Raw genomic sequence first — 15,783 nt, 5'->3', positions numbered from 1 at the left:
TTTCATTGGCACAAATAGCAAATGTAAGAGAAAATATTTGGCCCTTAGCATCTACTCCAACGGCAATCAACATCTTTATAGCATACTTTCCATACATATGTGTGCCGACTATGGAGATTACCGGACGACAATAAACAAAATCATCAATGGATGATTTAAATGCCCAGAACATATATCTGAATACGTTTTATGGAAAGTTAGGATTCCAGTCGTGCTTCCATTCAACAACTGTCCTGGGGTTAAAGTGTTGCAAAGCATCCATGTACCCCGGTAGAGCTAAAAATGACTTATCCCAGTTGCTATAAACAATCTCAAACGCACTTTTACTCCCGAAAATATCTTTCGTTTGGTAATGGAACACCCATATAACTGCGCAAATGATGTTATACACTCCTTCACCTTGTACCTTATGGATGATTCAATGTGTAGAATCAAGATAAGGAAAATCAATTCAACGTTCAAGTTAAAATGATTTCCATTGAATATGTCTATATTACAAGTATGTTTGCCAATGTATTTCCCCACCATCCACATATTAGTTTTCAACTTTCTCCCACGCAGCATCCACTTACAACCTTGGTACCATCTACGACAAATCACCTTATCTGCTTTCTTAGATGACTCAGCGACCTCGATCTTAGGGTAGTTTTTTATGCTATAAATTCACATCGCGTTGCTGAGGTAAGCCTTTTCACCGAAAAGCATATTTTTACAGAGCTTTGTTGGTCTACTTTCATCCCACATTATTGTATGAATTACATCAAGATTCCTTGTGAGGGCATCCACATCCGGCATACTTGGCAAGTGATCAAGGTAGGGAATCTCTCTTGAATCAAAAGGCACACACGACTCGTAAATTGTTGGTCTAATGGTAGGTGGAGTCTGCATATAGGGAGCTTGCTGAGTGGTGGCATCATGCTCCATCTTCAAATCTGGTTGTGCATTCTCACTCTCATATTTGAAGTATAGTTCCTCATCGTCGCTCTCATTAGGGAAGGGTGTGTTATCTCTGGACTCATCAGCGTTGTTGTCATAATCATTGTCATCTTCCTCACTCTGTGTATCTGCCATATCCTAATTCAATATACTGTCACCGCCCAACTGAGCGTCACGACCCAAAATCCACATAGTCGTGATGGCACCTAACTCAATCCACTAGGTAAGCTAAACAATAGTCAACCCAACTTTAATGAAAACGATAAGAAATCAATAAGTGAAATAACTGAATTTATATACAATAACCCAAAGATTAGTAGTACAAGTCATGAGCCACTAAGACTTAGATATACAAAGCTGATATGAAAATAAATACAACATCTATTAGAAATATACATAAACAGATTATCTAAAACTATCAAGGACAAATGATGGTTATATCCGAAAGCAGGTACATCTTCAATGCCAACTCCCGCCATACACAACAGCATCAACTCCAAGATCTGCACGCAAGGTGCAGAAGTGTAATATGAGTATAACCGACCCCATGTACTCAATAAGTAACCAACCTAACCTCGGACTAAAGTAGTGACGAGCTCATATGAAGGTCAGTGCCCAACACAAATGATCAATAACAACACATGATATAATGATAACAGTATAATAAAATAATTCAAGAGATGTCATATTTAGCTCGTCCGTAAATACGGAAAATTAGACATGCTTTCCAAGTATAACAGTCAAAGCCCATTTGTTTTCTCTGAAATCACTAAAACATGAGTTCAACAAGAAAACTGTGACTTCCCAAAAATTTAACAACAGATAGGACATTTCATTACCATCTAGCACGAGGAAAATACATTCAAGTATACATGCCAAGTCAATAACATCACAGTGAAATCATCAAGTACACTCACTCTCACCACACTCAAGGTGCCTAGCACAAATTCCCCTCACCATCACACACACAATCACTCAAGACTATACGGGTGTCTGGCACAAATGCCTCTCACCAAAAGCACATATATATCATTGTGCCTACGCTTACTGTAATATCACACTCCGGAAGGGCAGATGCTTGCCCAAGCGTTAATCAATAATCAATCCGTTGCGGCGTGTAAGCCGATCCAAATATCAGTCACAATACGGCTCTATGGCCCACATCAATCATCAACCGCTCAAAGTCGCAATGGCTCACATCTCATAGAACTCAGCCCAAACAGTATCACATATATAAGACAACAACATCATGTGATATGACAAATAAATAATGTACAGAGACTGAAATATAACATGTGAAGATTTATGACTGAAAATCTAACTACAATTAAGGCAAACAACTCAAAATTGCAAGAATAGCCCCATCATGTCTCAAACAAATAAGTACACAGCCTAGACATGATTTCTAACATGAATCATAGCTCAAATTATCATTCAAGTATAGAAAATACGGATATAATGAGGCATGAAAGCAAACTAGTCTCATACTAGTCTAGAGTCTACCCAGATCATGAATACCCGGTGTATGCACACACTCTCATCACCTAGCACGTGTATCACCCCCAACACATCTCAAGTATTATAGGTCCCAGGGATAATTACCCTCAAACTAAATTTAGATATGTTACTTACCTCAAACAAGCTAAAACAATACCGAACAAGCCAAAATATTACTCTAAAAATGCCATCCCACACTAATCGACCTCCGAACGGTTCGAATCTAGCCAAAAATAACTCAAAATCATCAAATAATGTCATAGGAAACATACTCAAACGATAAAAGTTGAATCTTTAATCTTATTCAAAGTCAACCAAAAAGTCAACCCAGACCCGCACCTCGAATCCGACAAAATTCATAAATTCCGACAACCCCATTCGAATAAGAGTCCAACTATACTAGTTTTACCTAAATCCGACTCTGAATCGATGTTCAAATTTTAATTATTCACTTTAGAAAAGTTTTGACAAAAAACCCTAATTTCTCTTTTAGATTCATCAATCAAATACCAAAATCAAAGATAGAATCATGTAAAATAATCAAATTTGAGTCAAAAATACTTACCCCAGTTCAAGTCAATTCAAGTCGTGAAAATCCCCTCCAAAATTGCCCAAACCCGATCTCCTAAACTCAAAATGTGATTAAAAGAGTAAAACCCCCGAATATAATATCTTATAAGCACTGCCCAATTGTACCCTACGCGATCGCAGTTGTACCCTTGTGATCGCGATGCACAAAATCACACTGCCACAAAAATACTCTACGCGTTCGCGACACCGACCACGCGAACGCGATGACCTCAGATGCCAGACCTCTGCGAACGCGTCCAAGCCCATGCGAACGCGAAGCCAAAATTCCCCAGCTCCCTCGCTGAAATGTGATCGCGTACCACATATGCGAACGCGAGGAACAAATCTATCCAACCCAATTTCCATATCCGCGAATGCGATGGCTCCTACGCAAACACGGTGAACTACCAACCCAACTGACCAATTACTCAACGCGATCGCGAAGCTCAACTGGAGCACCAGAAAACCAATATCTTATGCAAACTCCGAAATGGTTCGAAATCAATCTAAAACACAGTCGAGCCCCTAGGACCTCACCCAAACATACCAACAAGTCCCAGCACACAACATGGACTTACTCAAGGCCTAAAATCATTAAAAAAAATATCAAAAGCACGAAGCATTGATCAAGATCAATCTCTTAAGTGCATACACTTCACACTTCGGACCAAACGTCCGATTCAAGCCTAACCAATCCGGAATCTAACCAAACTTTGCACAAAAGTCCCAAATGACATCATGAACCTATACCAACTCCCGGAACAACAATCAGAATTCAGTAACCTTAAAGTCAAGTCCCGGTCAAACCTATGAACTTTTCAAACCTCTAAATTGCCAACTTTCAACAATTAGAGCCAAAACCTTCTGAAAATATCCAAATGCAAAATACGGGCATACGAGCAAGTCCAAAATTACCATCCGGACCTAACAGAACCATCAAAACTCCGATCTACAGTCAAATAAGTCAAATTTGGTCAACTTTTCTAACTTAAAGCTTCTAAAATGAGAATCATTCTTCCAAACCAATCCTGAACCACTCGAAAACTAAAATCGATCACACACGCAAGTTTTAATGCATCATATGAAACTACTCAAGACTTCAAACACCGAACGGAATGCAAATGCTCAAAATGATCGGTCGGGTCGTTACACTGAATTAGGACAAGACCATCATGTTGCTTATTTTCACTGTACAACTAATACAATAATTAATATTTCGGAGGCATCTCAACATAATATATTAACTTTAACTCTTAAACGTACCATTCATAATTTGAAGATAGACCATGATGCACATTATCGAGTTGATGATGACTCGAGGATGGACCAGCATGATCTACCCCTCCAAAATTAGGTATATTTCAGCTATTGGCTGGTTCATAACTTGTAAAATTTATATCTGGCTAGAAACCATATGAAAAATATATGAGTTAGTACGATTATGATACATAATAAGAAATATTTATACTACAACATGGTAAATTGTAATTTACCACTCGGCCTGTGAATTTTGTAAACTTGGCGACCCTCTATGTTGCTGCATTGGGGAGAAATTACGTCATCGCTCTTCATTAACCCGTGGAGAAAAGTTTAAATCTGGCCAGACTCTTTCGTACGGAATCTGTTCGAATAAAACAACTTCGAAAATACCGCCAGATGATTGAGTGTTAGCTATACTTTGCGGAACATCAATATTGTTGATGTCTTCTGACTTTACGTACATTTCCAGCATTCTTAACATAAGAACATCATTGTGTTCATCCGAAATTCTCAAAAAATCTTGTAGAGTTTCATCGTTATCGATGTTAAGCTCGACATAACAAGCAACAGCTTGCGGGGTAAGCGATAAGATTAACCGAACGTTTACTCACACTCGTTCTTTTACAAATCAGAGATATCAATTTGTCGTACTCCAATGTGAGTGGCACCTTAACAATATACTATGGAGAACAACTATAGTGTATCGGGTTATTTTTCGCCACAACCTCACCGCCCCAATATAATACAACCCTAATTTTTCGCTCATCAGACATTGTAGCAAGATTCAAAGAGAAAAGGTATATTGATGAAGATGAAGTGGTGTATAAAGGATGCTAAAGAACAAAGGTATGGTTTAAATTCACTCAAGAATGATTTTTTCAAGAATGAACGTTCGACCTTAAGTTAGCAGTTGGGATTCCAAATATCAATATAGCGCATCTAATAAATGTGCTATACAGTTAATTATTATGGCAGCTCAATTGTTGAGTATAGCGCATGTAATAAATGAGTTGTACACAAGCGCATGTATTACATGCGCTATACAGTAAATTATTATGGCCGTTAAAGTATAGCGCATGTTACAGTTTTACATGCGATATATATAAAATTGTGTTCATCTCTTTTTTTCACCTACTTTAGTCTCTTAAGTCAAAAAAAAAAAAAAAAATTAGGTTCCCGACTCGAATCATGGACCCTTAATTTCCTTGCTTATATATACTCTCTCTTATCGTTGAAAGTATTAGCACACTCGTTGAGAGAATGACTTAATAAGAATTATTTGATTAATTTACCCGTTATCTCTCCTCAAAAAGATGAGTAATAGCTGTTGAGAGATACTTAAAAAATGCTACTATGGATCACTTGCAACTAAGGTTGTCCAACGGGACGGGACGTCCCGTACCGTCCTAGTCCCGTCCCCCGTCCCGTCCCGTCCTACTTAATTTTAAACGGGATGGGCCCATGTTAAACGGGACACGGGATGGGACGGGATGGCCATTTCGTCCCGTTTGTCCCGTCCCGTCCCGCGTCCTTTTTTTTTTTTTGAATTCTAACCGTTGGGCAACGGCTCCAATTGCTTACTAAATTTTAGAAAAATTTTATTATGCTACAAAATAATTTTCTGGTATATATTATCCTACTGTTACACAAATATTATGATATATTTGTGAAATTTCTGTTGTATTTGGTAAGTATAAAACTAATCCAACTAATGCACCGGCCATTAATGAAATGATTGTAAAATTTTAAAAGTATTTTTTCCCTATTCCCCAAGTTTATTTAATTTCTACTATACTTAACTCATACTTGTTTGTAAAATTTATGAGAATTTAGCAATTCAAGAAAATGAACAATCATCTCTCGAAGACTGCCAAGCTAACATATACTCTTATGTTAGATCAATGTTTGATAAATATAAATCTATGGAAACAACAGGTGGTGAAACTGCTCCTTCTACTTCTAAGTCTAGAGTAGAACTTCTATGGGAAGATATGGATGATATAACAGGTTTTGATTCCTTTATTGATGATGAACTTGATTTTTATCTTAATCAAGGATTGGAAAGTATTAAAGACGAAGAAGGCAACGAACAACTTTTGGCATGGTAGAGGGAGCGTGGCAATACTTTTCCAACACTTTCAATAATGGCCTGAGATATTCTTTCTATTCAAGCATCATCAGTAGCATCGGAGAGTGCTTTTAGCACGGCAAGATTTCAAATCGGAGATCATAGACATTCATTAGCGGAGGACCCTACCTAGGAGGTGGCTGCGTAGATTAGGTGCTCTTCAAAAGAATTATATTTGTATGTGAGATTTGAAAGTTCTATTAATAAAATAAAAGGCTCTAAGCGTTGAATTTTTTTATGAATTGTCTTACACTCTTACTTAGTTACTTAATGACTTGAAATTATATTAAATAAATTATAACTCTATTATAAATTTATAATTACTAGAATATTTCATTACAAGTCTTTTGTTTTAATATTTTATAATTCTTTACTTAGTTTCATAATTTTCGTTTAATTTTTAAGTTTATTAAATAAGTTAAAAAATTAATTGTTGCAAACTTTAAAAACTTAGTCATTGTCAAAAGAATAACCGTTATCAAACTCAATGCTTAAATAAATAAAAAAATTAAAACGACACTTAAGGCCCGCGAACCTGTCCTGTCCCGTCCCGTCCCATCCCGTCTGTTAGCGGGACGGGATGGGCCTACCGTCCGTCCCGTCCCGTTTGTTAGCGGGACGGGATGGGCCTACCGTTCCGTCCCGTTTGTCCCGTCCCGCCACCGTCCCGGCTAAATGTCGTCCCATCCTGTTGGACAGCCATACTTGCAACAAGAATAGATTTGAAGAGAAAAAAATTATAATACTTTCTGATTTCCTAAAGCTGACACTTATTTACCATTTTTTTTGTGTGTGTGTGTGAGAGAGAGAGAGACTAAAACAACACTTAAAAACGACCAATGGAGTAAGAGACGTAAATGCGATCAGTATTTCTCAAGAGCTACATTACAATCACTGGCGAGTGGCGATACATCCCACACATATGACTGCATTTAATGTAATTTAACTGAATCAGAGACTTTATACATCAGATTATTCTATCCTTTAAGTTATACATTAGATTATTAATCTCATTTCAACTTCTCAAAACTTTTCACAGCAATCCAAACAGCACATTAAAGTAGGCATTCGAACAATATTTGAGTTGAAGTTAAAAAGGAAGAATATTTGGATATAATTTGTGAATTCTCAACCACGAGTATGGTTTCAGAACTAATGCAGCTTCAAAAGATATAGAAGAAAGGGGTCTGCACACGAACCATAAAATGACTAAGCCATAACAAATGAAAAGTTATTTGACTAGGACAACAATTTTCTCCACGTTTAAGCTATTACAGATAGCACAGAAAAATAAACCATAAAGTCGTAACAAAACTTGAAAATAATTACTAGACAAGACTAGATAATCAGGCGAAATTCTTTTAGTAACTTAAGCTTAACAGATTATCAGATTGTGGGTAGAAACTATGTAACCCATAGTCCTAGTTTTTCGGAGTTATCTGGTAAGCTGGCAAATGTCAGTTGAAAGTTGAAAAGATGTCTTTTCCAGATGCCTTATCTAGAAAGAACTCAAAGGTAGAACAAGCAAAACTGATTTGAGGTGTTGAACTGCTGATAAAGTGAAAGATAAAGAACAAAGGGATGCTTTATTTCTTAACTTGGTATGATTAGTAGTTGTAGGTAGCAGCTCAGAGGTGGTGAAACATGTCATGGTTCAGTGTGAATCTCACTGTTTTAGTATCTAAAGAAACAGTACTTGAAACATTTTAGATAGTAAGCACACTGAAAATACTGAATAGAGTAGCACACCTGATATTCATCATTCCCCAACAGTACTCTAGCCTACAGGTTATAGTTTCGTGTCTTCTCTTTGTGCAGTGATATTCATGGGAATCGGGATATATCATGGTCGAATTAGTACTATCTTTGGAAGCGAGATACATGCGTTCACATTTTAGTAGGTGTAGCAAAAAGAAGATGATACTTGAATGACATTTTTTTACCTTGAATTCAAGCCTTGAGCAGAATATTCTAACGTGCTATCTATATGCAGTCTCTCCCCTTTTTCTCCTTAGAAGATGCAAGTGCTACCGAATATTTACCATCTATAAACGTGCACATGCATAAACCTTTTGACCCAGTAAAGCTGAGAGGGCAGGAACCAGGTAAGGCAGGATAACTACGATCATATTAACCTGTAAGACATTGTTATTAGGCATTACCTAACCACATTTAACCACTCCAAAAAGAAAAAGAAAAAGAAAAGAGAGGAGAATAATGATATTATGATTTGGAAAAAGCTATGACAATGGCAAGGAGTAATGAGACAACCTAGGGGATGGAATGAGGAATTACAATGGTGTGTGAGAGTAGCAGAGGAAAAAATGCAGTAGCTACAGTATATAGGATGTCTCTAGATGCAGCTGTTTACTTTGAATGGCAAGAGAGGTATTCCAGAACAAAAGAAGGCCAGTAGAAGCTATCATCAAGATGATTATTCAAGAAGTATTTGTGAGAGGAAGGATGAATCCAAAACTGGGCAGTAGATTAAATAGATTGAACTTCTATCCTAGTTAGAAATATTGTTCTTAGTTGTGTGGTGAGATACAGTTCTGCATACTGGGAATGTCCAGTATGTCTCTCTTTCTCTTTTTTCTTTGAGCTGTAACTTCCCCATTGGTAATAAAAATAGTTTTATTTACCAAAGAAAAATGATATTATGATTTGTGAATGAGTTTAACTTCTGTGCTAACAATGTAAAACCTTTTTACATCATCAGAACCTACAACAGGTACCTGTCTATCATAGGTCTAAATTGATAAACTAGAAAAATAAAGTAATAGTATCATGGTGTAATAGTAAAAAGTACACTGATAGTGTAAAAATTCCTTACACTACCGGTACGTATATAAGTTAAATCCTTTGCGAATAGGTAATCAGATGCTGAAAAGAAACCAGTTCAACAGCACGGTAATATAGACAATATACCAAGAGGACTTCAGAAAATAACATAACAAAATATATAAAACAAGGAACTACCGGAAAGTAATAGTTTAGACTCAGTAAAGCAGCAAACCTCCAACCTTCATCAAAGATTAATTCCTATTGACTGATCAGAAACTCCTCAACTTTTTTTTAAATGGATCTCCTCTCGGCTCTCGGTAACTTGCAGAGAACCAAATTTGAAGCTAGAAGACGACCAAATATAATCAGTCCCATTACATAACATGACCGCCTTCTGGACAGGGAAGGGGCCTTTCTTTCTGATTGGTGTAGGCTTTAAGTTACAATACTAAAATTTGTTGTTCAAAATGGAAGCCAGCAGTATAAATACATACATCTTTACTCAGAAGCAAGGCAAAAAGTTCCAGACAGGAAGTTGTCATTGCATGATGTATATCTCTGCTAATAAAGCATGATAAAGTCCTCTTTCAGACAGTTAAATTGTCATTAGATGATGTATATCTCTGCTACGAAAGCACGATAAAGTTATCCAGACAGTGGACTTAGTATTACATTGATAGAAAATTCCAAAGCAAATTTTGACATGCATGTTGCTCAAGGGAGACATGAGCAGATGTTTTGGATTTTTTTTTTCAGGGAGGACAAAGGAAAGGAAAGGAAAGGAAAGAAGACGGTGAATTTAATCTATTTGCTCCAGATTGCCTTTCCAAAGAGAAGATGGGAGAAGGAGACAATGGTTGGGTTAATATCATGGACAAAAACTTAAATTTCTTTCTCATCCAAAAGTGAGTGGAAAGAAAAGGTGGACCTCCTTCACAGAACCTTGTGTATAACCAAAGAAGACCATAGGCTTGTGAACAAAATGAATACTTCATTAACTAATATTAGCGTCAGATGACATCCATTCCTTTCTTTGATTTCCTAATCATTCAAAAAATAAGAACCTAATACTCCTGTTCTCCTCAACATGATCTCCTTTTTCTTTTCTTTTCTGTTTTCTTATTTTTCCTTCCTTCATGTCAATCCAAGTTTTGAGGTCAGAAGAAATGGTCAAGAACTACCTAGATTCAAGCAATTTAGCTATTTATCAATAGAAATCAAAGAGATAGGTGATGACTCGCAGATATATGGAGTAAGATTAAGAGCTTTATACAAATAAGCAAGTCATACAGACCATATAAGTGTTCAGTTAAAAGTTAACCTTTAGTAATCAATACAAGCATTTAACACTAGCAAGAATAACCCAATTTCTCTCTTCACTAGCTATGCTCTCAGGATCTGTCACTGTGTCACATGCATGGATTAGGGGTTATTCAAGAAACCATACACCAAAAGGAACCCAGATATTCCAAATCATTATTCAGACATCTTTGATCATATCAGAAAAGCCAGGATTATTTTATTGTAGTAGAATCAAATAAGGACTAGCGTTTCTCCACATTTGATCATATCCTGCAATCGGCATCGCTTCAGTATTATCCGCTCTTATACTTCTTTTTTGGTGTTGTATATCAAGGTTTTATTCGCAGAACTATAAGCAATTCATGTCCTCCTGCCGTTTATCTCAGCAAAATTGCATCTGTAACAATATTTTTTGATGAAGTGCATCTGTAACAATATTATTCAGGCAGAACACGAGTTGAGTTGAGGACAGAACAACCTCATGCAATAATGCACAAACTGAAGCCTGAGATTATAACAGAGGAAACCACCAGTGCACTTGAGTCTTGACAGGTTGACAATCCATGATTCCTTGCTAAGGAACACGGAGTCCATTCTGCTATCTGTTTCTTTCTAATAAAAATAATTGATAAGATGCTTTTATCTCGCAAAAATTTACTTTCTGCTTCTGATAAGACACGACATCCCCACAGACAAACTGCTTCTGCTCAAAACACTTTTCTCTTTGGTCAAACACCTCATACTTTTTTCTTTTTTCTTTTTTTTTCTTCCACATTATTGACTCAAATAATGTGTCACGATGGTTCTTGTATACAAGAACAAGGGTGATATCCAAAATTGTAATAACTATCGGGGTATCAAGCTGCTTAGCCATACTATGAAAGTCTGGGAGAGAGTGGTAGAGCTAAGGGTGATGAGGAGTGTGTCTATTTCCGAGAACCAGTTTAGGTTTATGCCGGGGCGTTCGACTACAGAAGCCATCCACCTTGTTAGGAGATTGATGGAGCAGTATAGGGAGAGAAAGAAGGATTTGCATATAGTGTTCATCAACTTAGAAAAGGCGTACGATAAAGCTCCAAGGGAAGTTTTGTGGAGATGTTTGGAGGCTAGAGGAGTACGCGTTGCCTACGTTAGGTTGATTAAGGACATGCATGATGGAGTAAAAACCCGAGTGAGGACGGTGGGTGGGGACTCGGACCATTTTCCGGTTATGATAGGGGTTGCATCAGGGGTCGGCACTCAGCCCTTTTTTGTTTGCTCTGGCGATGGACGTACTGACGCTCCACATCCAAGGGGAGGTGTCGTGGTGCATGCTATTTGCAGATGATATTGTATTGATTGACGAAATGCGAGACGGTGTGAATGCGCAATTAGAGGTATAGAGGCAGATCCTGAAATCTAAAGGTTTCAAGTTGAGCAGGACCAAGACAAAATACTTGGAATGTAAGTTCAGTGGCGAGACTCAAGGAGGGGAAGGGGAGGTGAGGCTGGACTCGCAGGTCATCCCTAGGAGAGGGAGTTTTAAGTACCTTAGGTCTATTATTCAGGGGGATAGGGAGATTGATGAAGATGTCACACATCGTATTGGAACGGGATGGATAAAATGGAGACTCGCTTCCGATATTTTGTGTGATAAGAAGGTGCCACCGAAACTTAAGGGTAAGTTATACAGAGTGGTGGTCAGATCAACGATGTTGTATGGGGCGGAGTGTTGGCCAATCAAGATCGCTCATGTCCAGAAGATGAAGGTAGCAGAGATGAGGATGTTGCGATGGATGTGCAGGCACACCAGGTTAGATAGGATCAGAAATGAGGTTATTCGCGACAAGGTACATGTGGCCCCTATTGAGGACAAGATGCGGGAAGCGCGGCTTAGGTGGTTTAGGCATGTGAGGAGGAGGAGCACAGATGCCCCGGTGAGGAGGTGTGAGAGGTTGACATTGGAGGGACTACGGAGAGGTAGAGGTACACCAAAGAAGAGCTGGGAAGAGGTGATTAGGCAAGACATGGCGCAGCTTCAGCAGACCGAGCACATGACCCTTGATAGGAAGGTATGGAGGTCGGGGATTAGGGTAGTAAAGTAGGTAGTCTAGAGTGTATATAACAGTGGTATTGGCACGCAATCTCGCTTCCTGTTGGTAGTAGGTTTTATGACTAACCGTTGTTTTCTTTCATTATTGATCATCTTACTATCTTGTTATTTTTATTCTGCTTTTATATGACTTTTTGGTACTGTCCCTTCTTGTCTATATTTTCATTAATGTGGTGCGTATGCTTTCCTGAGCCGAGAGTCTATTGGAAACAGCCTCTCTATCCTCACAAGGTAGGGGTAAGGTCTGCGTACACACTACCCTCCCCAGACCCCACAGTGTGGGATAATACAGGGTATGTTGTTGTTGTATTATTGACTCAAATATCTCTAAGTGCACTGAGAAAGATAAGCCTTCCTCCTAATTCAATATAGAACATGTTATAGGGAACATAAACTCAAATGTCAAAATGCACCCAAATAGTTTCAAACTTTCATCAATTTTTGTAGTAGCATTAATTACTCAACATTCTGTTTACTCTGTGGCGCTGTCGAATGGTAAAGTACACAAATTATCAATTTCATACTCTCATACAAATTGACAACCTTACATACACTGTACCCAATGTAAAAATCAAAGAAAGGAACTTGCTATAAAATGAATCAACATACTCACCACTAAGGGAATATGCACATCCTATCAAATCTTTTCTTATATGAATAGAAACTACAATCTCAAGGAACAACTTCAAAATTGTATCTAACCTGAAAATCATCGAGCCCAGTTCCAACGCCAGTACGCGTTCCATTATTCCTCCTCTCATAATCATTATCATCCGTAGGCAACTCATGGCGACAAACAGGACAAGTATTACGTATATTTAACCACGGCACAATACAGTCCCAATGGTAATAATGGGAACAAGGAAGCTCAGTCACCTTCTCCACAACCAAAATCTCATCTTTACAAACAGCACAAGCCATCTTGTTTTCTTCGTCCTTCAAAACCACAAACGGAAGATTTTCAACAACAGATTTAGCTGCTGGTGGACTACCCTTCATCAAGGTCCCTTCACTTTCGAGAAATTGCCCAAACAAGGCATCACCAAATTCAGTATCATCATTTCCATCAAAATCGAGGCTTCTCTCGATATTATTAACCGCCAATAGAACTTCCCATTCTAAATTCCTCACCGGCTCATCATCTCCACCGTTAATTGAACTCGAAATATCTGAAGAAACTGATATTTCTTCAATCCCATCAATCACAGAGCTCAAAAAGTCTCTATCTTCAACCCTTTCATTGACTTCTTCCCACTCGAAATCTTCATTCAAATTTTGATCAATAACCCTAGAATTCAGCTCCTCCGAATCGGAATCCGACCCCATACCCACAACCCGAAGCCCATCACCCGTATTATTAAACACGTTAGATTCTGAGGGAAGAAAATCCCCATCAAAATCAGATCCAAAATCACCGAACGGATAAACCCGAGAATTAGGGTTTCTATTATCAAAATCAGGGTCTTCTGTAACGAACAGATCCGTAACGAAATTCATTTGATCTTCATCGACGTAAAATGAATTCTCAGAATCCAGATCTGAATGTACGGATCCGGGTCCTGAATTGGGGCTGTAGTTGAAATTATTAAAAAAGGTGTGATTAGGAGGAGGAGAAAGGGAGTCGAAATCGAAAGCGAAGGGATTTGGGTATTCTTCATCATCATCGTCGTCGGCCACGGCCACGGTGGCATAGGTGGTGGTTGTCGGGAGGTGGAAACGGTGGATTCTAGAAACTTCTGCCATTGATGAATTGAAGAAGACAAAGTGAAAGATTCAATTTGAATTTTTAGAGTAAAGGGGGGCGGTCGCCAGTTGACACCGATGGAATTTTGCTGATTTCGCAATTTTTTCCGGTTCTCTCGACCCCTTGTGGCGTTGTCTGCCTTCGGGCGGTAGGCAAGCAAATACTATTTTCTATTTTTTCCTTTTATTATCTTAACAGATAAACCCATGGCAGTTTTTTGCTATTATTATATAAATAATAAATAATGTTTTAAAAAAATGGTCTTTGATCTAGTCCTTTGTTTATCCGGAAAATTGAATAGAGTTAAATTTGTGTATGGTCTAAGGACACATGATATAATTCGATACAAATGGTAGAGTGAAATGGAAAATATATATATTCTTGACAAATGAAATGAAATATAAGGCAGAGAAAAAGAAGTATTTGATGTACAAGGCAAAATAAATGAGCTCCAAGATATTAATCTCTCAAGAGTTGTCTTTGTTATATTGTGTGAATCTCCCTTATGCTTACAAGGATCTCCCTCTTTATAGTAAAGGGATCCTACTTTATCTATAATAAAAAATATATAGTAGAGAACCCATGATGAATTATCTTTTCCCCAATTCCTGTCAAGATTATTTCCCTTAGTGCGGTTGCAACGGCCATTGTTTGTGAGTTCGATACTGACTCGAAGTCGGTATTGGATCGAGCCATCGGCCTTGACTCGGGCTTGATCCCGATTCGGAGTCTTGATATTCGAGGTGGGTGTTGATCGGTCTAAGCATCTTCGACAACCTTTGCGTTGCCCCGTAGTTCGATTTGGTTATGGGCTCGATAATGATACCGAACCGATCATTGATCGGACTTAGAGCTCGAAGCATGACGTCCTTACTTCGGACCTCGCCCTGACATTACGCATACACCCTTCGATCGAAGTATTGCCATCTCGACCAGTCCGTACGATTGATTACTCGGTTTTGACCGTATACAGATAGTCCCATTGTTTCTCAGGAAGGATGTAACGAGAAACGATATGACTTTCCAACGGTACGATTAGATACACACTGACGTTTGCACCGAGTTCGATCATAACGCACATGATAGTTGTCCTGTCAGTTCCGTTTACCGAGGCATTTAATGCGTGTCTGACGATGGTCGGCCATTACCGATTATTGAACCGCCACCGTTTAACCTATAAATATCCCTTTCTTCTACCATTAATCACCTTTACATTTTCTGATCAAAAAAATTTCTAAGCATCTCCCCATACTTTCTGAATTCGTTTGCGTGAAATTTGTCCTTCTGTGTTTTTCACTACAAAATCTTTCTTTGAAACATCATACCCTCTTTATTCCTTTCTTTTAAATTCAAGGAAGATGGTGAAAACATCAAAGACCGTTCCTTAAAAAGGAGAGGCCTCTTCTTCGCAGCCCGCCACCGATAAAACACTGGTGGAGCCACGGCCAGATGAGTGTGTTCCCAAAACAT

General features: G+C 38.3%; 1 protein-coding gene across 4 annotated transcripts; it reads right to left on the bottom strand.

The window, feature by feature from the left end:
* Positions 1-1,210: 1,210 nt before the first annotated feature.
* On the bottom strand, positions 1,211-14,491 carry LOC104092800 (E3 ubiquitin-protein ligase CIP8-like). Of its 4 annotated transcripts, none has more exons than XM_070196100.1 (2): positions 13,272-14,491; positions 1,211-1,439 (listed from the first exon to the last, which is right to left on the bottom strand). In XM_070196100.1, exons 1-2 carry the CDS (start codon positions 14,310-14,312, stop codon positions 1,263-1,265), a joined length of 1,218 nt encoding a protein of 405 aa, XP_070052201.1. In that variant the 5' UTR covers positions 14,313-14,491; the 3' UTR covers positions 1,211-1,262. The 4 variants fall into 4 exon arrangements, with proteins under 4 accessions (XP_070052201.1, XP_009596762.1, XP_009596764.1 ...); XM_009598467.3 differs by lacking the exon at positions 1,211-1,439 and adding an exon at positions 8,123-8,526 and having other exon boundaries at positions 13,272-14,490; XM_009598469.4 differs by lacking the exon at positions 1,211-1,439 and adding an exon at positions 9,024-10,903 and having other exon boundaries at positions 13,272-14,490.
* Positions 14,492-15,783: the final 1,292 nt, after the last annotated feature.

The sequence above is a fragment of the Nicotiana tomentosiformis genome, chromosome 2, assembly GCF_000390325.3.
Source record: "Nicotiana tomentosiformis chromosome 2, ASM39032v3, whole genome shotgun sequence".
Classification (NCBI taxonomy): domain Eukaryota; kingdom Viridiplantae; phylum Streptophyta; class Magnoliopsida; order Solanales; family Solanaceae; genus Nicotiana; species Nicotiana tomentosiformis.
Note: the sequence above shows the minus strand (reverse complement) of the source record. Positions and strands in the feature narration are given on the sequence as shown.